Source organism: Bombina bombina, chromosome 4 (assembly GCF_027579735.1).
Source record: "Bombina bombina isolate aBomBom1 chromosome 4, aBomBom1.pri, whole genome shotgun sequence".
In the NCBI taxonomy this organism is placed as follows: domain Eukaryota; kingdom Metazoa; phylum Chordata; class Amphibia; order Anura; family Bombinatoridae; genus Bombina; species Bombina bombina.
In genome coordinates, this window is record NC_069502.1 from 538,638,480 (window position 1) to 538,654,563 (window position 16,084).

At 42.7% G+C, this 16,084-nt stretch overlaps 1 protein-coding gene across 1 annotated transcript in view; it reads left to right on the forward strand.

Annotated features, from left to right (window-relative positions):
- Positions 1 to 16,084, forward strand: part of TTK (TTK protein kinase) — a 151,978-nt gene that overhangs the window by 57,306 nt on the left and 78,588 nt on the right. The window contains exons 6-9 of the mRNA XM_053712017.1: positions 5,813 to 5,921; positions 6,003 to 6,063; positions 6,165 to 6,253; positions 13,114 to 13,210. Of these exons, the coding sequence (XP_053567992.1) occupies positions 5,813 to 5,921; positions 6,003 to 6,063; positions 6,165 to 6,253; positions 13,114 to 13,210 (356 nt within the window). The remainder of the gene's footprint in view (positions 1 to 5,812; positions 5,922 to 6,002; positions 6,064 to 6,164; positions 6,254 to 13,113; positions 13,211 to 16,084) is intronic.

Below are 16,084 nucleotides of genomic sequence, written 5' to 3' on the forward strand. Positions count from 1 at the left end.
TTTCACCGGAACTACTGTGTTAAAGGTCACTAATCCTTTTAATAACTATTCTCATGTTAAACGTTTTTGCTGGAATGTAGAATCGTTTACATTGCTGAGGTACTGTGTGAATAAATATTTGGGCATTATTTTCCACTTGGCAGTTTTTTGCTTTAATTGTGACAGTTTCGTTTCTCTTCACTGCTGTGTGGGAGAGGGAGGGGCCGTTTTTGGCGCTCTTTGCTACGCATCAAAAAATTCCAGTCAGCTACTTTTATATTTCCTGCATGATCCGGTTCATCTCTGACAGATCTCAGGGGTCTTCAAACTTCTTTGAAGGGAGGTAAATTCTCTCAGCAGAGCTGTGAGAATTCTTATAGTGACTGTGAATAAAAAACGTTGTTTTGTTTTCTTATGTACAAATTTAATTAGTGTTGTTTTTTACTAATGGGAACAAACCTTTGCTAAAAGTTGTGTTGTTTTAAAGTTTGATGCTATAACTGTTTTTCAGTTCATTATTTCAACTGTCATTTAATCGTTAGTACCTCTTTGAGGCACAGTGCGTTTTTTTGCTAAAAAAGATTATAACCAAGTTGTAAGTTTTTTTGCTAGTGTGTTAAACATGTCTGACTCAGAGGAAGATATCTGTGTCATTTGTTCCAATGCCAAGGTGGAGCCCAATAGAAATTTATGTACTAACTGTATTGATGCTACTTTAAATAAAAGTCAATCTGTACAATGTGAACAAATTTCACCAAACAGCGAGGGGAGAGTTATGCCGACTAACTCGCCTCACGCGACAGTACCTGCATCTCCCGCCCGGGAGGTGCGTGATATTTTGGCGCCTAGTACATCTGGGCGGCCATTACAGATAACATTACAAGATATGGCTACTGTTATGACTGAAGTTTTGTCTAAATTACCAGAACTAAGAGGCAAGCGTGATCACTCTGGGGTGAGAACAGAGTGCGCTGACAATGCTAGGGCCATGTCTGATACTGCGTCACAGCTCGCAGAGCATGAGGACGGAGAGCTTCATTCTGTGGGTGACGGTTCTGATCCAAACAGATTGGACTCAGATATTTCAAATTTTAAATTTAAATTGGAGAACCTCCGTGTACTACTAGGGGAGGTCTTAGCAGCTCTCAACGATTGTAACACCGTTGCAATACCAGAGAAACTGTGTAGGTTGGATAAATACTTTGCGGTACCGGCGAGTACTGACGTTTTTCCTATACCTAAGAGACTAACTGAAATTGTTACTAAGGAGTGGGATAGACCCGGTGTGCCGTTCTCACCCCCTCCAATATTTAGAAAGATGTTTCCAATAGACGCCACCACTCGGGACTTATGGCAAACGGTCCCCAAGGTGGAGGGAGCAGTTTCTACTTTAGCTAAGCGTACCACTATCCCGGTGGAGGATAGCTGTGCTTTCTCAGATCCAATGGATAAAAAATTAGAGGGTTACCTTAAGAAAATGTTTGTTCAACAAGGTTTTATATTACAACCCCTTGCATGTATCGCGCCGATTACGGCTGCGGCAGCATTTTGGATTGAGTCGCTTGAAGAGAACCTTAGTTCCTCTACGCTAGACGACATTACGGACAGGCTTAGAGTCCTTAAACTAGCTAATTCTTTCATTTCGGAGGCCGTAGTACATTTAACCAAACTTACGGCTAAGAACTCAGGATTCGCCATACAGGCACGCAGGGCACTGTGGCTAAAATCCTGGTCAGCTGATGTTACTTCTAAATCCAAATTACTTAATATACCTTTCAAGGGGCAGTCCTTATTCGGGCCCGGTTTGAAAGAAATTATCGCTGACATTACGGGAGGTAAGGGCCACGCCCTACCTCAAGACAAGGCCAAAGCTAAGGCTAGACAGTCTAATTTTCGTCCCTTTCGGAATTTCAAGACAGGAGCAGCATCAACCTCCACTGCACCAAAACAGGAAGGAGCTGTTGCTCGTTACAGGCAAGGCTGGAAGCCTAACCAGTCCTGGAACAAAAACAAGCAGGCCAGGAAACCTGCTGCTGCCCCAAAGACAGCATGAACCGAGAGCCCCCGATCCGGGACCGGATCTAGTAGGGGGCAGACTCTCTCTCTTCGCCCAGGCCTGGGCAAGAGATGTTCAGGATCCCTGGGCACTAGAGATCATATCTCAGGGATACCTTCTAGACTTCAAATTATCTCCCCCAAGAGGGAGATTTCATCTGTCAAGGTTGTCAACAAACCAGATAAAGAAAGAAGCGTTTCTACGCTGCGTACAAGATCTGTTAACAATGGGAGTGATCCATCCGGTTCCGTGGTCGGAACAAGGACAAGGGTTCTACTCAAACCTGTTTGTGGTTCCCAAAAAAGAGGGAACTTTCAGGCCAATCTTAGATTTAAAGACTCTAAACAAATTCCTAAGAGTTCCATCGTTCAAAATGGAAACTATTCGGACAATCTTACCCATGATCCAAGAGGGTCAGTACATGACCACAGTGGATTTAAAGGATGCTTACCTTCACATACCGATCCACAAAGATCATCACCGGTATCTAAGGTTTGCCTTCTTAGACAGGCACTACCAGTTTGTAGCTCTTCCATTCGGATTGGCTACGGCTCCAAGAATCTTCACAAAGGTTCTGGGTGCCCTTCTAGCGGTACTAAGACCGCGAGGGATTTCGGTAGCTCCGTACCTAGACGACATTCTAATTCAAGCTTCAAGCTTTCAAACTGCCAAGTCTCATACAGAGTTAGTTCTGGCATTTCTAAGGTCGCATGGATGGAAAGTGAACGAAAAGAAGAGTTCTCTCTTTCCTCTCACAAGAGTTCCATTCTTGGGGACTCTTATAGATTCTGTAGAAATGAAGATTTACCTGACAGAAGACAGGTTAACAAAACTTCAAAATGCATGCCGCGTCCTTCATTCCATTCAACACCCGTCAGTAGCTCAATGCATGGAGGTGATCGGCTTAATGGTAGCGGCAATGGACATAGTACCTTTTGCACGCCTACACCTCAGACCGCTGCAATTATGCATGCTAAGTCAGTGGAATGGGGATTACTCAGATTTGTCCCCTACTCTGAATCTGAATCAAGAGACCAGAAATTCTCTTCTATGGTGGCTTTATCGGCCACACCTGTCCAGGGGGATGCCATTCAGCAGGCCAGACTGGACAATTGTAACAACAGACGCCAGCCTACTAGGTTGGGGCGCTGTCTGGAATTCTCTGAAGGCTCAGGGACTATGGAATCAGGAGGAGAGTCTCCTACCAATAAACATTCTGGAATTGAGAGCAGTTCTCAATGCCCTTCTGGCTTGGCCCCAGTTAACAACTCGGGGGTTCATCAGGTTTCAGTCGGACAACATCACGACTGTAGCTTACATCAACCATCAGGGAGGGACAAGAAGCTCCCTAGCAATGATGGAAGTATCAAAGATAATTCGCTGGGCAGAGTCTCACTCTTGCCACCTGTCAGCAATCCACATCCCGGGAGTGGAGAACTGGGAGGCGGATTTCTTGAGTCGCCAGACTTTTCATCCGGGGGAGTGGGAACTTCATCCGGAGGTCTTTGCCCAAATACTTCGACGTTGGGGCAAACCAGAGATAGATCTCATGGCGTCTCGCCAGAACGCCAAACTTCCTCGCTACGGGTCCAGATCCAGGGATCCAGGAGCAGTTCTGATAGATGCTTTGACAGCACCTTGGAACTTCAGGATGGCTTATGTGTTTCCACCCTTCCCGCTGCTTCCTCGATTGATTGCCAAAATCAAACAGGAGAGAGCATCAGTAATTCTAATAGCACCTGCTTGGCCACGCAGGACTTGGTATGCAGATCTAGTGGACATGTCATCCTGTCCGCCTTGGTCTCTACCTCTAAGACAGGACCTTCTGATACAGGGTCCATTCAAACATCAAAATCTAACTTCTCTGAAGCTGACTGCTTGGAAATTGAACGCTTGATTTTATCAAAACGTGGTTTTTCTGAGTCGGTTATTGATACCTTGATTCAGGCTAGGAAGCCTGTTACCAGAAGGATTTACCATAAAATATGGCGGAAATACCTATACTGGTGCGAATCCAAAGGTTACTCCTGGAGTAAGGTTAGGATCGCTAGGATATTGTCTTTTCTACAAGAAGGTTTAGAAAAGGGTTTATCAGCTAGTTCATTAAAGGGACAGATTTCAGCTCTGTCCATCTTGTTACACAGACGTCTGTCAGAAAATCCAGACGTCCAGTCCTTTTGTCAGGCTTTAGCTAGGATCAAGCCTGTGTTTAAAGCTGTTGCTCCACCATGGAGTTTAAACTTAGTTCTTAACGTTTTACAGGGTGTTCCGTTTGAACCCCTTCATTCCATTGATATAAAAATGTTATCTTGGAAAGTTCTGTTTTTAATGGCTATTTCCTCGGCTCGAAGAGTCTCTGAGTTATCAGCCTTACATTGTGATTCCCCTTATCTGATTTTTCACTCAGACAAGGTAGTTCTGCGTACTAAACCTGGGTTCTTACCTAAGGTAGTCACTAACAGGAACATCAATCAAGAGATTGTTGTCCCATCCTTGTGTCCAAATCCTTCTTCAAAGAAGGAACGTCTTTTACACAATCTGGATGTAGTTCGTGCCCTCAAATTCTACTTGCAGGCAACTAAAGATTTTCGCCAAACTTCTTCCTTGTTTGTCGTTTACTCTGGACAGAGGAGAGGTCAAAAAGCTTCTGCTACCTCTCTCTCTTTTTGGCTTCGTAGCATAATACGTTTAGCCTATGAGACTGCTGGACAGCAGCCTCCTGAAAGAATTACAGCTCACTCCACTAGAGCTGTGGCTTCCACTTGGGCCTTTAAGAATGAGGCCTCTGTTGAACAGATTTGCAAGGCTGCAACTTGGTCTTCGCTTCATACTTTTTCCAAATTTTACAAATTTGACACTTTTGCTTCTTCGGAGGCTATTTTTGGGAGAAAGGTTCTTCAGGCAGTGGTTCCTTCTGTATAATGAGCCTGCCTATCCCTCCCGTCATCCGTGTACTTTTGCTTTGGTATTGGTATCCCAGAAGTAATGATGACCCGTGGACTGATCACACATAACAGAAGAAAACATAATTTATGCTTACCTGATAAATTCCTTTCTTCTGTTGTGTGATCAGTCCACGGCCCGCCCTGTTTTAAGGCAGGTAAATATCTTTTAAATTATACTCCAGTCACCACTTCACCCTTGGTTACTCCTTTCTCGTTGATTCTTGGTCGAATGACTGGGACTGACGTAGAGGGGGGGAGCTATATGCAGCTCTGCTGGGTGAATCCTCTTGCATTTCCTGTTGGGGAGGAGTTATATCCCAGAAGTAATGATGACCCGTGGACTGATCACACAACAGAAGAAAGGAATTTATCAGGTAAGCATAAATTATGTTTTTAAGCAACTTTCTAATTTACTCCTATTATCAATTTTTCTTTGTTCTCATGTTATCTTGATTTGAAAAAGCAGTAATAAAAGGTTAGGAGCCGGCCCATTTTTAGTTCAGCACCTTGGTAGAGCTTGCTGATTGGTTTGCTAAATTTAGCCACAAATAAGCAAGTGCTACCCAGGTGCTGAACAAAAAATGGTCTGGCTCTAAAGCTTACATTACTGCTTTTTCAAATCAAGATAGCATGAGAACAAAGAAAAATTGATAATAGGAATAAATTAGAAAGGTGCTTAAAATCTCATGCTCTATCTGAATCATGAAAGAAAAAAAATTGGGTTTAGTATCCCTATAAATGTTTTATTTGAAATTCAACTTCTCTTTTTGTTTTTCAGTCGTGTACATTAGATTGTTATTCAACAAAGTATCTTAATGCTCTTTTGATATAGAATCTAATGAAGAGCCAGCTGGATATCAAAGTTGCATTCTGGGAAATAGCCAAACAACGAGAAATGGAAGTCCAGAGGATGTCTCTGTGCACATAAATTTTTTGGAAGGGTACTAATATAACTTCCTATATTTTTATATTGCATGAATTTGTTGTGTTTTCCTATAACTGAAACTTTGTTGTTTTTACAGAGAGAAGTTTAGCTCTCCTGAAGAATCTTATGGCATTGGGAGTAAGCCTTTAAAAACCACGGTAAGATATGTAATACAGTCTTCTTCCAATACACTACATGCAATATGATTTTGGATAAACCATACTTTTGCTTTGAGATATATACTTTTTCTTTCTTATAGACCTGTCCGTTTGGAAGAGTTCCTCTTCATTCAGTAACTCCTCCAGACATAATAAGTGATGATTCAAGCACTTCCAGTAATGCCAAAAGGTATGTATTTTGCTTTTACAGGTCTATGTCTGTCCTGTATATGGGATACAACATTCAGTTTACAACACCATTTATCTGTAAGGTATCTAAAGCAAATTAGAAGGATGTTGAGCTTGTAATATAGTCTTGCATTTATTTAAAAAAAAATCTACTACTCATTTGAAGTTCAGACTAGGTGCTATTGCATTGTCTTCTTATCATGCATTTGTTGATTATGCAAATCTACTGTATTGACTGGTCCTTTAACATATTTTATCCAAGGGGTAAAATAATAGGTTGCACAGACTACATTTAGTCAAACTTCCATTAATCAGGTTTTTTGTGTTGTGATCAATAGTGAAATAGAGCAAGAGACGTGTTTTTAAGAAAATAAATATCCTCTGATTGGTCATATTGCTATTATGCTTTCTTAATAGAAGCGCAGAAGCACAGGGCTTTGCCTTTAAAATTGCTTGTTTTCGATGGTGAGTTCTGTGAAGTCACATGTACATTTTAGTGCTACTTGAATGGCATGCAGGTGCTTTTGTTCAGATACTAAACAGAAAGAAACTGTCGGTCGCATTTTATGGGAATGGTGTCGCGTGTGTGCTGCCACAACATACAATCTTCCTCTAAGGAGATTTTTATTTATACTGTGCACACAGCTTAAACCAACATTTTGAGAGATGGGAAGCTGGATGGGTGGGGAAATGGTAGAGCCCTCCCAGCATACTGACTCCTCTTGCTCTTACAGGGTGCTGTATACTGTCTTAACAGAAAGGCTCAAAGGGAGAACCGTTAATGGCAGATGTGATTAAAAGTGGCATATGGCCAGGGATTTTTCTATTTCTCAGCTCGATCAGGAGGATAATTAGTACATCAGCCTATTAAATAGACTTACCAGTTACTCAAAACAGTGACTGAAATATATTCTACTTTCTCCAACATAGGTGTGTCCGGTCCACGGCGTCATCCTTACTTGTGGGATATTCTCTTCCCCAACAGGAAATGGCAAAGAGCCCAGCAAAGCTGGTCACATGATCCCTCCTAGGCTCCGCCTACCCCAGTCATTCTCTTTGCCGTTGTACAGGCAACATCTCCACGGAGATGGCTTAGAGTTTTTTAGTGTTTAACTGTAGTTTTTATTATTCAATCAAGAGTTTGTTATTTTAAAATAGTGCTGGTATGTACTATTTACTCAGAAACAGAAAAGAGATGAAGATTTCTGTTTGTATGAGGAAAATGATTTTAGCAACCGTTACTAAAATCCATGGCTGTTCCACACAGGACTGTTGAGAGGAATTAACTTCAGTTGGGGGAACAGTGAGCAGTCTCTTGCTGCTTGAGGTATGACACATTCTAACAAGACGATGTAATGCTGGAAGCTGTCATTTTCCCTATGGGATCCGGTAAGCCATGTTTATTAAGATTGTAAATAAGGGCTTCACAAGGGCTTATTAAGACTGTAGACTTTTTCTGGGCTAAATCGATTCATTATTAACACATATTTAGCCTTGAGGAATCATTTAATCTGGGTATTTTGATAAGATTATATCGGCAGGCACTTTTTTAGACACCTTTCTCTTTAGGGGCTTTCCCAAATCATAGGCAGAGCCTCATTTTCGCGCCGGTGTTGCGCACTTGTTTTTGAGAGGCATGACATGCATTCGCATGTGTGAGGAGCTCTGATACATAGAAAAGACTTTCTGAAGGCGTCATTTGGTATCGTATTCCCCTTTGGGCTTGGTTGGGTCTCAGCAAAGCAGATACCAGGGACTGTAAAGGGGTTAAAGTTAAAAACGGCTCCGGTTCCGTTATTTTAAGGGTTAAAGCTTCCAAATTTGGTGTGCAATACTTTTAAGGCTTTAAGACACTGTGGTGAAATTTTGGTGAATTTTGAACAATTCCTTCATATTTTTTCGCAATTGCAGTAATAAAGTGTGTTCAGTTTAAAATTTAAAGTGACAGTAACGGTTTTATTTTAAAACGTTTTTTGTACTTTGTTATCAAGTTTATGCCTGTTTAACATGTCTGAACTACCAGATAGACTGTGTTCTGAATGTGGGGAAGCCAGAGTTCCTTCTCATTTAAATAAATGTGATTTATGTGACAATGACAATGATGCCCCAGATGATTCCTCAAGTGAGGGGAGTAAGCATGGTACTGCATCATTCCCTCCTTCGTCTACACGAGTCTTGCCCACTCAGGAGGCCCCTAGTACATCTAGCGCGCCAATACTCCTTACTATGCAACAATTAACGGCTGTAATGGATAATTCTGTCAAAAACATTTTAGCCAAAATGCACACTTATCAGCGTAAGCGCGACTGCTCTGTTTTAGATACTGAAGAGCATGACGACGCTGATAATAATGGTTCTGAAGGGCCCCTAAACCAGTCTGATGGGGCCAGGGAGGTTTTGTCTGAGGGAGAAATTACAGATTCAGGGAACATTTCTCAACAAGCTGAACCTGATGTGATTACGTTTAAATTTAAGTTGGAACATCTCCGCGCTCTGCTTAAGGAGGTATTATCCACTCTGGATGATTGTGACAATTTGGTCATCCCAGAGAAGCTATGTAAAATGGACAAGTTCCTAGAGGTCCCGGGGCTCCCAGAAGCTTTTCCTATACCCAAGCGGGTGGCGGACATTGTAAATAAAGAATGGGAAAGGCCCGGTATTCCTTTCGTCCCTCCCCCCATATTTAAAAAATTGTTTCCTATGGTCGACCCCAGAAACGACTTATGGCAGACAGTCCCCAAGGTCGAGGGAGCGGTTTCCACTTTAAACAAACGCACCACTATACCCATAGAAGATAGTTGTGCTTTCAAAGATCCTATGGATAAAAAATTAGAAGGTTTACTTAAAAAGATGTTTGTTCAGCAGGGTTACCTTCTACAACCAATTTCATGCATTGTCCCTGTCGCTACAGCCGCATGTTTCTGGTTCGATGAGCTGGTAAAGGCGGTCGATAGTGATTCTCCTCCTTATGAGGAGATTATGGACAGAATCAATGCTCTCAAATTGGCTAATTCTTTCACCCTAGACGCCACTTTGCAATTGGCTAGGTTAGCGGCTAAGAATTCTGGGTTTGCTATTGTGGCGCGCAGAGCGCTTTGGTTGAAATCTTGGTCAGCTGATGCGTCTTCCAAGAACAAGCTACTTAACATTCCTTTCAAGGGGAAAACGCTGTTTGGCCCTGACTTGAAAGAGATTATCTCTGATATCACTGGGGGTAAGGGCCATGCCCTTCCTCAGGATCGGCCTTTCAAGGCCAAAAATAAACCTAATTTTCGTCCCTTTCGTAGAAACGGACCAGCCCAAAGTGCTACGTCCTCTAAGCAAGAGGGTAATACTTCTCAAGCCAAGCAAGCTTGGAGACCAATGCAAGGCTGGAACAAGGGAAAGCAGGCCAAGAAACCTGCCACTGCTACCAAGACAGCATGAAATGTTGGCCCCCGATCCGGGACCGGATCTGGTGGGGGGCAGACTCTCTCTCTTCGCTCAGGCTTGGGCAAGAGATGTTCTGGATCCTTGGACACTAGAAATAGTCTCCCAAGGTTATCTTCTGGAATTCAAGGGGCTTCCCCCAAGGGGGAGGTTCCACAGGTCTCAGTTGTCTTCAGACCACATAAAAAGACAGGCATTCTTACATTGTGTAGAAGACCTGTTAACAATGGGGGTGATTCATCCTGTTCCATTAGGAGAACAAGGGATGGGGTTCTACTCCAATCTGTTCATAGTTCCCAAAAAAGAGGGAACGTTCAGACCAATCTTAGATCTCAAGATCTTAAACAAGTTTCTCAAGGTTCCATCGTTCAAGATGGAAACCATTCGAACAATTCTTCCTTCCATCCAGGAAGGTCAATTCATGACCACGGTGGATTTAAAGGATGCGTATCTACATATTCCTATCCACAAGGAACATCATCGGTTCCTAAGGTTCGCATTCCTGGACAAGCATTACCAGTTCGTGGCGCTTCCTTTCGGATTAGCCACTGCTCCAAGGATTTTCACAAAGGTACTAGGGTCCCTTCTAGCTGTGCTAAGACCAAGGGGCATTGCTGTAGTACCTTACTTGGACGACATTCTGATTCAAGCGTCGTCCCTTCCTCAAGCAAAGGCTCACACGGACATCGTCCTGGCCTTTCTCAGATCTCACGGATGGAAAGTGAACGTGGAAAAGAGTTCTCTATCTCCGTCGACAAGGGTTCCCTTCTTGGGAACAATAATAGACTCCTTAGAAATGAGGATTTTTCTGACAGAGGCCAGAAAAACAAGACTTCTAGACTCTTGTCGGATACTTCATTCCGTTTCTCTTCCTTCCATAGCGCAGTGCATGGAAGTGATAGGTTTGATGGTAGCGGCAATGGACATAGTTCCTTTTGCGCGCATTCATCTAAGACCATTACAACTGTGCATGCTCAGTCAGTGGAATGGGGACTATACAGACTTGTCTCCGAGGATACAAGTAAATCAGAGGACCAGAGACTCACTCCGTTGGTGGCTGTCCCTGGACAACCTGTCACAAGGGATGACCTTCCGCAGACCGGAGTGGGTCATTGTCACGACCGACGCCAGTCTGATGGGCTGGGGCGCGGTCTGGGGATCCCTGAAAGCTCAGGGTCTTTGGTCTCGGGAAGAATCTCTTCTACCGATAAATATTCTGGAACTGAGAGCGATATTCAATGCTCTCAAGGCTTGGCCTCAGCTAGCGAGGGCCAAGTTCATACGGTTTCAATCAGACAACATGACAACTGTTGCGTACATCAACCATCAGGGGGGAACAAGGAGTTCCCTGGCGATGGAAGAAGTGACCAAAATCATTCAATGGGCGGAGTCTCACTCCTGCCACCTGTCTGCAATCCACATCCCAGGAGTGGAAAATTGGGAAGCGGATTTTCTGAGTCGTCAGACATTGCATCCGGGGGAGTGGGAACTCCATCCGGAAATCTTTGTCCAAATCACTCAACTGTGGGGCATTCCAGACATGGATCTGATGGCCTCTCGTCAGAACTTCAAAGTTCCTTGCTACGGGTCCAGATCCAGGGATCCCAAGGCGGCTCTAGTGGATGCACTAGTAGCACCTTGGACCTTCAAACTAGCTTATGTATTCCCGCCGTTTCCTCTCATCCCCAGGCTGGTAGCCAGGATCAATCAGGAGAGGGCGTCGGTGATCTTGATAGCTCCTGCGTGGCCACGCAGGACTTGGTATGCAGATCTGGTGAATATGTCATCGGCTCCACCATGGAAGCTACCTTTGAGACGAGACCTTCTTGTTCAAGGTCCGTTCGGACATCCGAATCTGGTCTCACTCCAGCTGACTGCTTGGAGATTGAACGCTTGATCTTATCGAAGCGAGGGTTCTCAGATTCTGTTATCGATACTCTTGTTCAGGCCAGAAAGCCTGTAACTAGAAAGATTTACCACAAAATTTGGAAAAAATATATCTGTTGGTGTGAATCTAAAGGATTCCCTTGGGACAAGGTTAAGATTCCTAAGATTCTATCCTTCCTTCAAGAAGGATTGGAAAAAGGATTATCTGCAAGTTCCCTGAAGGGACAGATTTCTGCCTTGTCTGTGTTACTTCACAAAAAGCTGGCAGCTGTGCCAGATGTTCAAGCCTTTGTTCAGGCTCTGGTTAGAATCAAGCCTGTTTACAAACCTTTGACTCCTCCTTGGAGTCTCAACTTAGTTCTTTCAGTTCTTCATGGGGTTCCGTTTGAACCCTTACATTCCGTTGATATTAAGTTATTATCTTGGAAAGTTTTGTTTTTGGTTGCAATTTCTTCTGCTAGAAGAGTTTCAGAATTATCTGCTCTGCAGTGTTCTCCTCCTTATCTGGTGTTCCATGCAGATAAGGTGGTTTTACGTACTAAACCTGGTTTTCTTCCAAAAGTTGTTTCTAACAAAAACATTAACCAGGAGATTATCGTACCTTCTCTGTGCCCGAAACCAGTTTCAAAGAAGGAACGTTTGTTGCACAATTTGGATGTTGTTCGCGCTCTAAAATTCTATTTAGACGCTACAAAGAATTTTAGACAAACATCTTCCTTGTTTGTTGTTTATTCCGGTAAAAGGAGAGGTCAAAAAGCAACTTCTACCTCTCTCTCTTTTTGGATTAAAAGCATAATCAGATTGGCTTACGAGACTGCCGGACGGCAGCCTCCCGAAAGAATCACAGCTCATTCCACTAGGGCTGTGGCTTCCACATGGGCCTTCAAGAACGAGGCTTCTGTTGATCAGATATGTAGGGCAGCGACTTGGTCTTCACTGCACACTTTTACCAAATTTTACAAGTTTGATACTTTTGCTTCTTCTGAGGCTATTTTTGGGAGAAAGGTTTTGCAAGCCGTGGTGCCTTCCATCTAGGTGACCTGATTTGCTCCCTCCCATCATCCGTGTCCTAAAGCTTTGGTATTGGTTCCCACAAGTAAGGATGACGCCGTGGACCGGACACACCTATGTTGGAGAAAACAGAATTTATGTTTACCTGATAAATTACTTTCTCCAACGGTGTGTCCGGTCCACGGCCCGCCCTGGTTTTTTAATCAGGTCTGATAATTTATTTTCTTTAACTACAGTCACCACGGTATCATATGGTTTCTCCTATGCAAATATTCCTCCTTAACGTCGGTCGAATGACTGGGGTAGGCGGAGCCTAGGAGGGATCATGTGACCAGCTTTGCTGGGCTCTTTGCCATTTCCTGTTGGGGAAGAGAATATCCCACAAGTAAGGATGACGCCGTGGACCGGACACACCGTTGGAGAAAGTAATTTATCAGGTAAACATAAATTCTGTTTTCTCAATGTTATTATGCATGTATGGTTATTTTAAGGATTCACTGATTCTAACATTTTTCTTTTTGTATTTTATTCAAGGAAACCATTAACTTCCATAAATGTGACAAACTTCCCTTCCTTCTCTAAACCAAAAGAGGCTCGAGATGAAAACCAGTATAGTTTTGGAAATGTTAAGGTTAGAAATATCCATTCCCTCTACTTTTAAAACGTTCAAATGTCTTTCTCCCTTCCGTTCTTGTTTTGATTACCTTATTAAAGTGACATTGTAGGGGGGGGGGGTGAATGACATGATGTACTGCATGTTTCCACTGCTACTTGTGTTGCTCTATGTGCATTGCAGCTACTAAACTAATCACAGCTGGTGATTGGTGAGAGACTGCCAATTGGTTCACTTTCCGTTTCCAGCTCAGGGCTAGCAGTGCTCTGTGGCTTTTGAGCATGACTATACATTTTCCACAATTTAAAGGGATACTAAACCCAAATTTTTTATTTTTATAAGCAACTTTTTAATTCACTCCTATTATAAATTTTTCTTCTTTGTCTTGCTATCTTTATTTGAAACGGCAGGAATCTAAGCTAAGAAGCTGGCACATTTTTGGTTCAGCACCTCGGTTATACTTGCTGATTGGTGGCTAAATGTATCCACCAATCGGCAAACCCTATCCAGGGTGCTGAACCAAAAATGGCCCGGCTTCTTAGCCTAGATTCCTGCTTTTTCTACTAAAAAGAGAACGAATTAGAAAGTTGCTTAAAATTGCATGCTCTATCTGAATGAAAGAAAAAAAAAAATTGGGTTTAGTGTCCCTTTAACCTTATTGTGATGATGGCAATTCAATATTAGGTACAATAGAGACCTGCAATAGATTTATTTGAGGACTGTCTAACGTGGGATGACATTGAGTAGTTTAGATCAGTGCTTGACAAATGTATGTTATATTATGTGTTCTGAGTTATAGAATATTGAATATAGCTATGGCTTTCTTAGGGTAGGTAAGAAATAATACCAACATATTATTTTTAGGCAATGAATTTTGGTTACAACTGTGTTTCCTTCTCATTATCTAAATACTTTATTTCTCTTGTAAGGTGTATCCAGTCCACGGATCATCCATTAATTGTGGGATATTCTCCTTCCCAACAGGAAGCTGCAAGAGGATCACCCACAGCAGAGCTGTCTATATAGCTCCTCCCCTAACTGCCAACCCCCAGTCATTCTCTTGCAGCTCTCGAAAAGGGAAGTAGCTAGAGAGATGTGGTGACTTAGTGTAGTTTATCGGAGTTGTACTGTTTTTACCTCAGGCAGAAATTAGAAGTGTTTTGCCTGAGGTTTTTGATGATCTTAGCAGGTTGTAACTAAGATCCACTGCTGTTCTCACAAATAACTGAAGAGTATGGGAAAACTTCAGCTGGGAGAACGGCCTGCAGAATTAACTGCTTTGAGGTATGTTCAGTATATTTATTTCTAGAGAGATGATAAGAAGTCTAGAAAATGCTGAAAGTGCCTGATTTATTTGAGGTAAGCCTGATTACAGTGGTTTAATAATGACTGGCATCATGCTTGCAGTAAAGGGTAATTTTTATGTTACTTGCCCTTATGGCTTAGTATGTTAAACGTTTACAGGATGTATAAGAAACGTTTTTTTTACTAAGGGTGATAAATCTTTATTTGGGGCCTAGTTTTCCACATGGCTGTTATTTGACTCCTAAGGGTAGTTTTTTTAGGGCCTCTGACTTTGAGTGCATGGTGGGAGGGGCCTATTTTCGCGCTCTAATTGCGCAGTAGTTTTTACATTCTGAGACATCCAGCTTCCCTGATGGAGTCCCCTGACATATTGGACCTCTGTAAAGGGTTTTTGTGCCTACAAAAGTCGTTTTATGGGAAGGTAGGAGCCACAGTAGAGCTGTGGCAGTTTGCCTGTGACTGTTATAACGGTTTTACTGTTTTTTTGCTTCGTTTTTTGAGCCTAAGGGGTTAATCATCCATTTGCAAGTGGGTGCAATGCTATTTTAGTCTAGTACATACACTGTTAAAATTTCATAGAGTTAACTGCTTTTTTCACTGTTTTGCAGTTTTTGTGTTTGTTTTTTTCCCTTAAAGGCACAGTACCGTTTTTTATATTCTGCTTTTTTACATTAATTAAAGTGTTTTCAAAGCTTGCTGCTCTCATTACTAGTCTGTTAAACATGCCTGACATAGAGGAAACTCCTTGTTAATTATGTTTAGAAGCCATTGTGGAACCCCCTCTTAGAATGTGTACCAAATGCACTGATCTTACTATAAGTTATAAAGATCATATTCTGGCTTTAAAAGATTTATCACCAGAGGAAACTGACAAGGGGGAAGTTATGCCGACTAACTCTCCCCACGTGTCAGAACCTATAACTCCCGCTCAAGGGACGCCCGCTCAAGAGACGCCAAGTACATCTAGCGCGCCCATAGCGTTTACCTTACAAGACATGGCGGCAGTTATGGATCATACCCTTACAGCGGTATTGTCCAAACTACCAGGGTTACAAGGAAAGCGAGACAGCTCTGGAGCTAGAAAAAATACAGAGCTCTCTGACGCTTTAGTAGCTATGTCTGATATCCCCTCACAATATGCAGAAGCTGAGGAAGGAGAGCTTCTATCTGTGGGTGATTTTTCTGACTCAGGGAAGATGCTTCAACCTGATTCTGATATGTCTACATTTAAATTAAAGCTTGAACACCTCCGCGTGTTGCTCAGGGAGGTTTTGGCTACTCTGGATGACTGTGACACCATTATAGTCCCAGAGAAATTGTGTAGATTGGATAAATACTATGCAGTGCCTGTTTACACTGATGTTTTTCCAATACCTAAGAGGTTTTCAGAAATTATTACTAAGGAATGGGATAGACCAGGTGTACCGTTCTCTCCCCCTCCTGTTTTTAAAAAGATGTTTCCCATAGATGCCGCTACACGGGACTTGTGGCAAACGGTCCCTAAGGTGGAGGGAGCAGTCTCTACCCTAGCTAAGCGTACAACTATCCCTGTCGAGGGCAGTTGTGCTTTCCTAGATCCAATGGATA